Below are 12,133 nucleotides of genomic sequence, written 5' to 3'. Positions count from 1 at the left end.
AATCAGTTCAGATTTTATTTTGGACCATTAATCTGTAATTTAACAGAGCTGTTAAAATAAATGGATGTTTCGGTCTATTTTATGTCAGGTTGTTTACTAGAAAAATAATTCAATGGGCTGAACACATAAAATATAGTTTCCCTTGTGTGACTTCTTACAAGTGGATACATATACCCTTGGAAAAATTTACATGTTACATTTTAACAATGTAATTGCTGACAGTAAAACACTCCAGGTAATACAAAACAATTTCTATATCTTAAATCATAACTATATTCCTCCTGCGACCTTTAATAGGATAAGAAATCTTTCTATAACTAGTTTTTAACAGTAAATTTCTAGAATATTTTCAAGCCCACACAAAAGGTTTATGTAATTTTCCTTTAAGAATTGCATATTATATTTCGCAAATAAAGCTAGTCAGAGAAATGCAGAACAACATTACAATTCACAAATATTAAGAGAATTCAATGACCTCCATTTCTAGGATCCACTCCTTAGAGAATGCCACCTGGTCCTAAAGATCCATTTTACATGAAACTTCCGCCTAAGGACTGCAGGTGACAAACCTTGCAAGACCACATTCTAGAAGGTACTGCTAGGCTTCATTTGTCCTTACCATAGCTGACTGCCATCAAACTGCCATCCAAAACTGCTTTAGGGAAGCAGTTCCTCCGCAATCTTTTCAACAGATTCCCTGTTTTAACATCCACCTGTGTTACTGCAGAACAGTCTGACCCGGATTGTGCCATGGAGCAAATAATAACACTAACTGCAACTCCAGACAGAAAAAAATAGAAGTTAATTTTCCAGACTCTTGTGGGAATACAGAGCATGTCTGCTGAAACTGAATCCAGGAGTTCAATGATATTGTAGACTCAAGTATTTCTTTATATTCCACGTAATGGCTTTTCCGTTCTTGGTGTTTTATAACACACTACTGAGCCATGATTTAGAAAGTGAGGGAAATTCTCCCTCTCTCTCCCTCCCTCTCTCTCTCTCAAGTTGAATTGTATGAAAATTATAATTGCAAAGTGAAACTCTAACAGAAAAGCCACAAGAGTTGTTCCATGTAGTGCTTACTGAATGCCACTGCTGCAATTTAAGTTAGTTTATGCCGATTTTCTTTATTTCTGGGGAACATCATTTTCTTTATACATTAAACCTAAACTTCTTTCCTTTGGGTTTTGTTTTGCTTTATTTTTGCCAGGGAATAACCAACTCTACAATCTGTCCTTAGGAGACAGCCTGAGCATTATATCCTCACTCTCTGTCATTTACCTCTGTTTATCTTCTCCTGGCAAGGATGGACATGTTCTTTGGCTGATACTACTGTTAAGCTACATTAGGCTTTCTCTTTTTACGCAGGGGCTACCAGATTCTCTATTAGTTCTATACAGCTGCCACTTTATATTATTCTGAGAGCAGAGATGCTAGCAATTCTCTTCAGTATAACTGAATAATAAGCCAAATGGGTTCATTTCCATTTGGTGTATGATCAAGCGTAATAACAAAGATTACCTAAAAGAAATAGGGTTAAAACTGTATCTAAGACTACAGAGGGAAATACTCAAACACCTGAGGAAAAGATATTGTTTTCCCCTGACATTAAAAAACTTACTGTAAAAATAATGTACTTGGTTCTATAAAGGGTGTACGTCATCAAATTGTTAGTACAGACATTGAGTGATTTCCTCTAAACAAACACAGGTGTCAGGAAGCTTAAGCATATAAATAGGGTCAGTCTTTATTTTTCTGTAAACTTGCTTTAAAGTCTTAAAAAGTAATGTTCTGGATCAACAGAACAGGGCTGGTACCAAGGTGCAGTTCATTCCCTGCTCTGCATTTGGCTGGGGAAATACTTGGTCCATGGCTGAAACTAAAGTGCCCTTAATGAAGTCCTGCTTTATAGCAGTGAATAGTAAACTGGAGATGGCATGTTGGAAAGGAAGTCTTGAAAGAAGGTGGGGTCCATAACAAGAGGACCTCACAGAGAGAAGGGAGGCAAGAAGCCACGAATCACAAATGTTTTGTTTCTTTGCAAGAAAGAAGGCCAAGGTGTAAGACGCTTCATGTGCTCTTATCCCAAGCTCCCCAACATGAGATGTTCTTACCCACTCATCCGAATACCTCTCTGTTGAAATTAGAAGTAAAACAAATAGTAATGTTGCCAGCTGAAAACAAACAAGGCTTGGTTGTGAGCATTTAAGAGCATATTGGAATTAGCCTCCCACAGTTTTAGAGAAGCCGAGAACTGAGGACCTACTACGTGACAGGGCTATGATATTTCCTTGTTTGAGTACCATAACAACCTTGTGTGGTGTACATTGTTATGTTATTTTACAGGTGTGGAAGTGGGGGCCCAAAGAAGGCAACTTGCTCAAAGTCACACCACCTAGAACATCAAGCAGCCAGGATCATAACTCAGGCCTGTCCAACTTCAAAACCCACATACTTATGTCAAAAGCTTCATCTTTATGAGAGATTTATGGAATAGAATTTTATCCTGGGAAACTAAGGAATAGACTCAAATCCAATAAAACATCTTGCTTTTAAGTTTAGATTTGTTATGCCCTTTTTCTTTTTAGATCTATAGCCCAAACATCCTTTTCCTCTCATCAAATGAATCATTAACCTCTATGATAAATTATGGGATTCTCAATAATGTGAAATTATCACCAAGTCCAAAAAGAACATAAATAAAACTATTATATATTTTAAAACTTGAAATATCAGTAAAGATACATATAAAACATAATAAACTTAACACATTCATAAATAGTAAGCTGAAAAAAACTATATTCTGAGAGCACAAGCTGCAGTGGTTGGGGGGGTAGGCAGAGGGAGAGGGAGAAGCAGACTCCCCACTGAGCAGGGAGCCTGATGCAGGACCCTGAGGTTATGACCAAGGCGAAGGCAGACGCTCAACCGACTGAGCCACCCAGGTGCCCCACTATATTCCATTTTTATGGTATTTTTACATTTCTATATTAAAAAAATATTATATCAAAGCTTTATAATTACATGGTGAATTACAAAGTAATGTATGACTCAGAGAAATGAGGAAAACTCAAGTATATTTAATAAAAATGAAAGAAAATCTTCATTTGAAACATAGTAACACACTCACATTAGTTTTCATTAGAAGAGTTTAGACCTTCCTAGTTGAGTGTTTGTTTTTGGTGTCTGCACCCACTTTTTAAATATTTCCATTTCCTCCACACACATAGCTCTGAAGAGTTATGAACAGGAAGTTTTCTCCTGTATTTTCCCCAGTAGAAAGTTCTCCGGCTGCATACTGACTTACCCATTGCCCCAAATGTTAAAGTCCAGGACAAAGTTTTAATTACTGATTTAGGAAAGATGAGACATTTACAAATTTAATACATTTTGTCCTTTTTTTCAGACCATGTAGAATGAAGCCTCAGTATGCTTGAAAAATCTCTTAGCAACTGAGAGCAGGGCCGGCCAACAATGGATGATTCATTGATTTAGCTTGAGTGTGCAGGAATGTCTGCCAAAGGTCTGCACAGACTCACATTGCTAGACACTATGGTAAAACGTACTCTGACCTCTTTTAAAACTCTATCAGAGCGGAAAGCTAAACTTGCAGCTTTCCAGCAATTCACTGGCATCTGGAAATATGCTTGAATTACAATATCTTGCTTTGAAAACAATCAATAGACTTTCTTAGATTATAATTTTCACCTAATTTAGACAATAGCTACCATAATTAGGGATTTCCAAGGGGACGCCACTGTGTTTTTAAGCACTAAAAATAATGGTTGCCCATTCAATTTAAATCTGAAAGGAGGCTTTTTTGAAATCTGAAACTGAAAGAACTGATTGTTAGCTTTTTGTAATATTGACCCAAGGATTATGCAAGATTACCTTAAACAATAACTTGCACATTTAAAATTGGTAAACAGTATGCAACAGATACCCAGTTTCTGTCAGTAGATGTATATAGGTGGAGATTATACCGAAACATCCTATCTTATGCTTACATAAAATTCAAAAGACCTAAATTCTTTTGCTTACATCTGTCATTTCTCTCCTCCAACATCCTTTTTAGGGGTAAGTATTATTTCTCCTGCTTTAGAGTTGGAAGACGATGCACATGGAATTGAAATTGTTTGCTTGAGTTCATAGCTATTCAAAGGCAGGTCCCAATTTACAATATGGATTTTTATAGTTTAAAATTCAGTATTAGATTCACCGTACTACTTCAGCCATCACAACTTCAGCAGCAATAATAAAAATCATTCATCCAGGGGCGCCAGGGTGGCTCAGTCAGTTAGGCGTCTGATTCTTTGTTTTGGCTCAGGTCATGATCTCAGAGTCGTGAGATGGAGCCCCATGTGGGGCTCTGAGCTGGGCGTGGACTCTGCTTGAGGATTCTCTCTCTCTCCCTCTGCCCCCTCCACCTTCTCTAAATAATAATAATAATAACAATAATAATAATAATTCATGAAATCAAATTCCTTTTTCCCCAGTGTTGGACAAAGACATACTTTCTAGTTTCTTTTGCTCCTGACAAACATAAGCACAGAACAAGGAATTTTCTGCCTTGAAAGACTTCTGTTTTTGGCTACCTTACTTCATCCTTCTCCTTCTTCTTTTCCTCCTCCTTCTCTCCTTCTCCCTCTCTTTTCCTTGCATTTCTTTTTTTTGTAGGGGGGTGTGTGGTAAAATATTCAGACAATAAAGATTAACTGAAAGATTCCACCCACCCTCCCTTCTGGTCCCTCCCTCAGAAGTAACCACTGTTATCAATTTGGAGTATTTTTTTCATACTTTTGTCTGGGTATCTGCATAATTACACAATGCATATAAAATAAGACATATAATTTTGATTTATGGTTTATTTTCTCTGTTTAATATATTATCACATTGTTCTATAAATTACTTTTTTTAAAAGCACTTCTTGGAAATGTTTCCATATTTGTACATCTACTTCATTTTATTTATTTTTAATTTTTTTTATTTAAAGATTTTATTTATTTGACAGAGAGACAGAGAGAGAGCACAAGTAGGCAGAGGGAGAGGGAGAAGCAGGCTCTTGCTGAGCAGAGAGCCTGACGCAGGGCTCGATCCCAGGACCCTGGGATCATGACCTGAGCTGAAGGCAGACGCTTAACCGACTGAGCCACCCAGGCGCCCCCATCTACTTCATTTTAAAAATTGCTAAAAAGTATCTCATAATATATACCTTCCCTTTCTGAATGGGGTGAATTACACACCTCCACTAAAAATGTAGCTGTTCTTCCAGCATAAGCTAGATGGACAAACAGAATGAAAGAGAAATATATGAAAAAGTACAAACAAGTAAGGATATTTAATTTTTTACTTAATTCACTGATGACAATTCTATACATCTGACAGCAGCAGAAGCAATGAATGGGCTTACTACACTGAACAATTTGAACTAACCAGTAAAAATTGAGTAGTAAAGTGGAAAGGATGGGGGATCTTGCAAGAAAGGGGCCATGTCAACTTGGGGATCACACAACAGGTGTAGAGAGCTTTATGGGGCAAACTTCAATAAAATATGCATGGTCCCTGCCCTCCCAGGGCTAATAACCTAACTTTTATTACTTTCCAACTTCATCTCCTGTTCTGCATTCCCATAGTCACTGTGAGTCCAGACTCTCAACATGTCCAGCATCAACTACTATAGGAGCCCTAAGAGGTTTCCCTGAATCCGGTGTTTTAAACGTCTAATCTACACAGAGATACTGCCAAACAGCAAGATCTGATCACATCACTGCCCCAATGAAACACCTTCATTATTTGCCACTGAACTACAATATAGGATGAAGCATGACATCTCAGCTTGGCATCCATAGCGTTAAGTTCTCAGTGTTTCTCCTGCCACTTAAAGTTCTAGTTACGTCAAACTTCCTACTGGTGCATAGAGATCCTCTGTCATACCTTTATGCTTTTTCACATACTGCCTAAACTACCCTCCACCTTTCCCCTTCTGGAACGCCAACTCATCATTCTAGAGTCAGCTCAAACATTGTTATCTTTTGTGAAAGGGCTACTGAATTCCACAGCAGGTATTTAGTTCTGTGCTCCCAGAGCAGTTTGCATTCACCTCTACAATGGCATTTCATGCTGTAACAGCATTATTGGAATGCACGGATGAGCCTTCAATCCTGTTTATAGGAAATGCTACTTATTGGTTAAAACAAATTTTGAGGATCCTATGCTAAAGTTTTTACCAAAACTCAAGCTATCAGTCATAACTCATTGCTTCACTAGTCTTCATTCCCTACTTGAATTGTTGCGCTAAAAGTTAACTAGGGAGTTTCAATGCCTATTTAATCATAATGATTCTCCTTACATATATACCAGCAGAGACTATGAAAAGATAGATCTGAAAAAAATTCCTTAAAATTAATGTTTATCTCCTTTTAAGAAAAGGGAAAGTGAGATTAATATTGAATATTTTTAGTTTAGGTACTAAATATGATTTAGTTTAGAATGCATAAGTTGAATATATTTTAAAAGATAACTTTGCAGTGATAGGCATAGCTTAGTCCCAAGAATATTTTGATTATCAACTTTACTTAACTTTATCTCACAAATAATTAAGTCTTTGCTTCTCTGATGGAACATCAAAGCAAGTAAAGCAATGAGAAATATCCCCCTGCTTCAGGTGTAACAACCTTGGGGAATATGGACCAAAGCCATGAGCAGACATTCTGATGAGTGAGGGAGATATTATAACAGTGTAGAGTCACCATCAAAGTGGGATTAGGCTGTTGTAGACATCACCTATGGGGCTGAGATGATAGCTTAAGATCCAACTCTATCCAACTATGTTTTTCATAGGTCTTCTGACTGAGTGTCTGGCCAGGACCAGTGCCAGGCCAGTCTTGGTCCAGCCCACAAGTTATTACAACATCACAAAAAACACTGCATTGCTTGGGAAAATATTCAGCCACCGCCATCCATGAAACAGAACAATAGCAGTTTGACAGAGAGGCAGAAGTCTAAGAAAGAGCAATCAATTGTTATAAATTATCTGAATTAAATTTTCACACAAGTGCTTTTAGAATAGAATTATTGCTTAAAGAAAGGTAGGCTTGTAGGCTTCAGTTTTTGTTATTTTGGCGTGGCTTTAAAAATAGTTAACTTTCACAAAGAAGAGGAGCTAAAACAAAGAATCGTGAATTAAACATCTGGCACAATTGCAATAAGTAGCCGAGAATAAGATTTTAAAAACAAACTACAAGTATTGAGGTCAAATAGGACAAAGAAAAGACTTGACATCACTGGAAAAGCAATTAGAAAGATAATGGACCTGCCTTAAGTAAAATGCTCCTTTGTCTGACAAAATAAATGTGGACCCCAATAGGGAGGGATTGGTGTGGTGCTGATTACCACATCGTGCTATCACTGATCTTTCATTTCTGGATCCCAGCCTTTAGCAAAATGGCTGCTCGGTGTACATCTGTCTAGATCCAGATGCCAAGACAGCAGACAATTAATTCTATTGGGCCCTAAACATAAAGAGTGTGAAAGAGACATCTGCAGTTCTTGATATCTGCCATGATGACAACTGCTGAGCCATTTGAGGGTAAATGCTGTGTTTCACTCATTTCGAGGCTCCCCATGGAGATGGCTGCTGAGGACTTCTTAGAAGTCTTATTCTGGTCATGCTGGCTTCTGCTCTGAAAGGGAGGAATCTTAAGAAATCAGAGAAAGATCAGCTGACACCTCTGTCCTCAGCACTGTAGAAGCCAATCAATAGCTGGAAAAGGAATTAGAAAGGGATGAAAGCAGAACTTCTACCCCACCCAGGCCTGGAGGAATGTTCTGCACTGATACCATCAGGGCTTCCTTCTAAATTAGGCCAATGTAGAACACACTTGTGGAATTTGGGAGAGAAAGAGGCATTGGACTGATTTTTTAATTCCTACATGTACCAAATTCTAGGCATAGTGTCAGTGGTAGGAAATAGAATATATATATTTTTAAAAAGCAATTTAAAACATTTTGTTTTAGGCCTAGGATAGACTCTCATTTATTATAGACTGTCTTTATAATTCAACTTTATCTGATGACAATAATTTACTGAGTGTGGAATCTACTATACCATGCTAGATACTCCAATGCTATTTGTTAAATGATACAAAAGAACACAAAGGTCATCGGTCTGCTGTTGGAACACAATTATGAGATGTAGCTCAACATCCCACTTTGGTTTTCTCCCAAACTCCCTCTCCCACCTTTGTCATGTTCAGGCATCTACTGATGATCCCTCTGCCATCAGATGGAGGGAGAGGAGGTGAATGGGGAGGACTTTCTCTCCATTCTTGGATTGGTTCCCTAGGGAATGATGAAACAAGCCTCTTAAGAAGAACACAAATAGTGAATATGTATAAAACAATTTGAGGAAAGGTGACCTTATAAATGCATTCTGGAATATACAGCTGGAGTAAGATGTAAAATAAGCTCATCACTGTGAATGCTTTGGTAGAAAAATAAAATTAAAGATTTTTTAAAAAACCTATAATATTACATAATGGAATCCACATATCACCTTGCTGAATGATTATTATTACCACTACTGAGCTACAATTATTTTTTATAGGATCAAGGAAATTTAGTGCCTTTTAAACAACTGACCCGAATCTCTGATAACCAGGAAGTAAAGGAAATTCACTTATAGTTTTACCATATAAGGACATCGGACCTCAGGCCTATGAACCTGTGCCTTCGCACATATTTTTTTGCAGCTGCTGATACACTTCAGAGCCAAAGCTGAGCTTTGAAAGTTTGGATTCCTGTGTGTTGTGATAATCAGCTGGGGTTTGGAAATGCTTTCAAAAATCTATTGCTCTGGCACTTTAACAAGACTTCTGAAAAAACAATTTAACATCTGGAATCAAGTATTTTGTGGAAGTCCAAGACCAACAGAACAAAGAACATTTCTTTCAGTAACAGTTAAAATGTGGCACTTCCCTCCCCTTCATCAAATAAATGGGTTTATTTTATAAAGATTCTGAGTTGGTTTATAATAAGTCAAATATGGAATAGAAGCAAGATGTAGAAAATTGGATGCTCTAGATATCACTGGAAGTCTTTCCTCAATGTGCTTCTATGTCATTTCATATCATTTCCTCTTCCAAAACTCAATTCTGAAAAATAAACAAACTATATAGTAAAGCCTCCTTCATTTAGCCTTACAAGAGACTCTGAGTGAGGATCAGTGGAGAATCTAGAGAATTCATCTTTCACCTTTTCCTACGTGCTTCAGAAGAAGGCAAAGACAATGACTGAGCATGTGTATTTCTTAAGTCTCTGGACAGCCAGGTAACTCAGATCAAATGCAAAAAGGATTAGTTATTTCTACTGAACGTTCACTAAATTTCTACAGAATTTCAGATATTGTTTAAAACACAATTAAAATGTGCCCCCCAAAATGTGTTCCCTACTAAAATAATAATAGATGACAACTATTGAGTGCTTCACATGTGACAGCAGACCCTTGAATAACATGGCAGTTAGGCGCGCTGACCCACTCACTGCACAGCTGAAAACCTGCACACAATTTTTGACTCCCCCAAAACTTAACTACTATTAGCTTACTGTTAACCAGAAGCCTTACAGATAATATAAACCGTTGGCTGATTAACACATATTTTGTATGTTGTAGTATATACTGTATTCTGACAATAAAGTAAGCTAGAGAAAAGAAAATGTTATTAAGAAAATCATAAGGAAGATAAAAACATTTACAGTGCTGTACTGTAAATAATCCATGTACAAGTGGGCAAGCACAGTTCAAACCCATGTTGTTCAAGGATCAACTGTATTATCCTTTTCCTTTTATGATGAGTAATGAATACAGTGATACAGTGGAACTGGCATAGAGAAAAACAAATAGAACAATGAAATGGAAGGGTGCATCCAGGAAAAGACCCACACATATACATAAGGACAAGACTCATGACAAAGAGGACATTATAAGATTAGTAGGTAAAGGAGAAACCATTCATTAATAATGTCACAATGACTTAGTTCTCCATATGGGGAAAAAATAGAAAGAAACTGGATCACTTCCTCATATTACGTATAAGAATACATCTTAAATGGAAGTAAGGTCTTAAATTTGAAAGGCAAAACTCTTTTAAACGCTTTTAAAAACAATGTAAGAAAAAGGATCTGACTACATTAAAATTAAGAGCTTCTGTTCATCAAAAAATACCATAGAGTAAAAAGGCAAGACAGAAATTTAGAGGCAATATTTGCAAAACATGTATCCAACAAAGGATGTTTCTAGAGCATAGAAAGAATTCTTTTGAAAAAGGAAAACAAAAGTGGAAAAAATGGGCAATCAATAAGTACAGAAATTTCAAAGAAGTGGAAGAGACCCTAACAGTGCCTGGCATATGGGCAGTACTCAAACAGTATTTGTTGAATGCATGAAAACACAATTAGCCCATAAACATATGAAAAGATATCCTACCTCACTGGTGATCAGGGAAATAAAAATGAAAATGACAATGGGATACCATTTCATACTCACTATACTAGAAAAAATTAAAGTCAAATAATAGTAAGTGTTGGAGGACATGTGATGAAGGCAATAGCACTTTCATCCATTGCTCATCCATTGCTCATCCATAAATAGGAGCAATCACTTTGGGAAACATTTTGGTATTACTTAGTATATATATTGTGTGTGTATATATATATATATATATATATGTATATATATATATACAATATATATATACTATATATTGTACCTTACAATCCACATCTACCTGAGAGAATCTCTCACACTTGTGGCCTAGGAGGCATGTTTAAGACTAACTACAGGATGGGGCACCTGGGTGGCTCAGTCGGTTAAGCGTCTGCCTTCGGCTCGGGTCGTGATCTCAGGGTCCTGGGATCGAGCCCCACATTGGGCTCCCTGCTCAGTGGGAAGCCTGCTTCTCCCTCTCCTGCTCCCCCTGCTTGTGTTCCCTCTCTCGCTGTCTCTGTCAAATAAATTAAAAAAAAAAAAAAAAAAGACTAACTACAGGATTGTTCATTATAACACCAAGAAACTAGAAACAACTCAAATGTAAATCAGCAGTAAAAATGGATAAATTTGGTATATTCATATACTAGAATATAGTACATAGTAATGTTAAGCAAAAGAAATCACCCCCAAAATACAAAGTTGTGATTCTATTTATGTAAAGTTCAAAAAAAAAGACAAAAGTAAACACTATATTATTTTGAAGGAAAATACATAGGTGATTATAAAGAAAAACAAGGGAATAGGTTAACATAAAATTCAGATGAGTAGTTAGTTACCTCTGTGGGGAAGATTATGATTGAGGAGGGGTATCCAGGGGCCATCTAACTTTTGGTTTTTTAATCTGTATAATAAATATACAACTGTTCATTTCCTTGTTTTTCTTTAAGTTGTTCAGTTATAACACCCTTCTGAATGTATAATGTAGTTTTCAATAATTTAAAAAAATCATATGTGAGCTGCATTTAAAAAAATTTTTTTTGAGCTTCATATTTAAATAAATCAAATTCTACCTGAATCTTACCATAGGAATTACCTACTTAGATAAATTATAACATGAAAGACTTAGTACAGAAAAGAAAATAATTCCCCAATGTCTCTATGTTGATGTTCATACTTTTGAATTTTGAGTTTACTTATATTAGGACACATTTGTATAAAATTTACCTCAAGGTATGAAGAAACAATAGATCTTTTCTGAATTTTTTATTTTAAGAAAGTTACTCATTTTATCATGGTCTTTGTATGACCATGACTTTGTTTTCCTTCTACAAATAGTATCTGGTTAGCTTGATTATCTGCAGGGAAATGCTCATGAAGTTAATAACATATTTCCACATGATATTTATTTTAAAAACTGGTATTTCTCATTTCTGCAAAAGAAATTCAAGTTTAGAATGGCATGGTCAGATCTGGATGGATCAGACAAACTGGCGTTTTTAAGTTTTTCTTTTTTAAGTAATTTTTCGACACCCAACATGGGGCTCGAACTCACAACCCTGAGATCAAGAGTCGCATGCTCTACTGACAGAGCCAGCCAGGCACCCCTAAACTACTGTTTTAAACCAAGGTTCTCTCAGAAGCTTTCAC

The 12,133-nt window shown here is 36.5% G+C and overlaps 1 protein-coding gene across 3 annotated transcripts in view; it reads right to left on the bottom strand.

Moving 5' to 3' along the window:
• DDAH1 (dimethylarginine dimethylaminohydrolase 1) overlaps positions 1 to 12,133 on the bottom strand; it is a 131,809-nt gene that overhangs the window by 73,418 nt on the left and 46,258 nt on the right. Inside the window, exon 1 of one of the 3 annotated variants that reach the window (XM_078072808.1) lies at positions 620 to 639. The exons of the other annotated variants lie outside the window; for them this stretch is intronic. Within the exon in view, the coding sequence (XP_077928934.1) occupies positions 620 to 622 (3 nt within the window). The 5' untranslated portion in view covers positions 623 to 639. Of the gene's footprint in view, positions 1 to 619; positions 640 to 12,133 lie in introns of those variants that run through there. 3 annotated transcript variants of the gene reach the window in all.

Source organism: Halichoerus grypus, chromosome 5 (assembly GCF_964656455.1).
Source record: "Halichoerus grypus chromosome 5, mHalGry1.hap1.1, whole genome shotgun sequence".
Classification (NCBI taxonomy): Eukaryota; Metazoa; Chordata; class Mammalia; order Carnivora; family Phocidae; genus Halichoerus; species Halichoerus grypus.
This window is presented reverse-complemented; position numbering and strand designations above follow the sequence as displayed.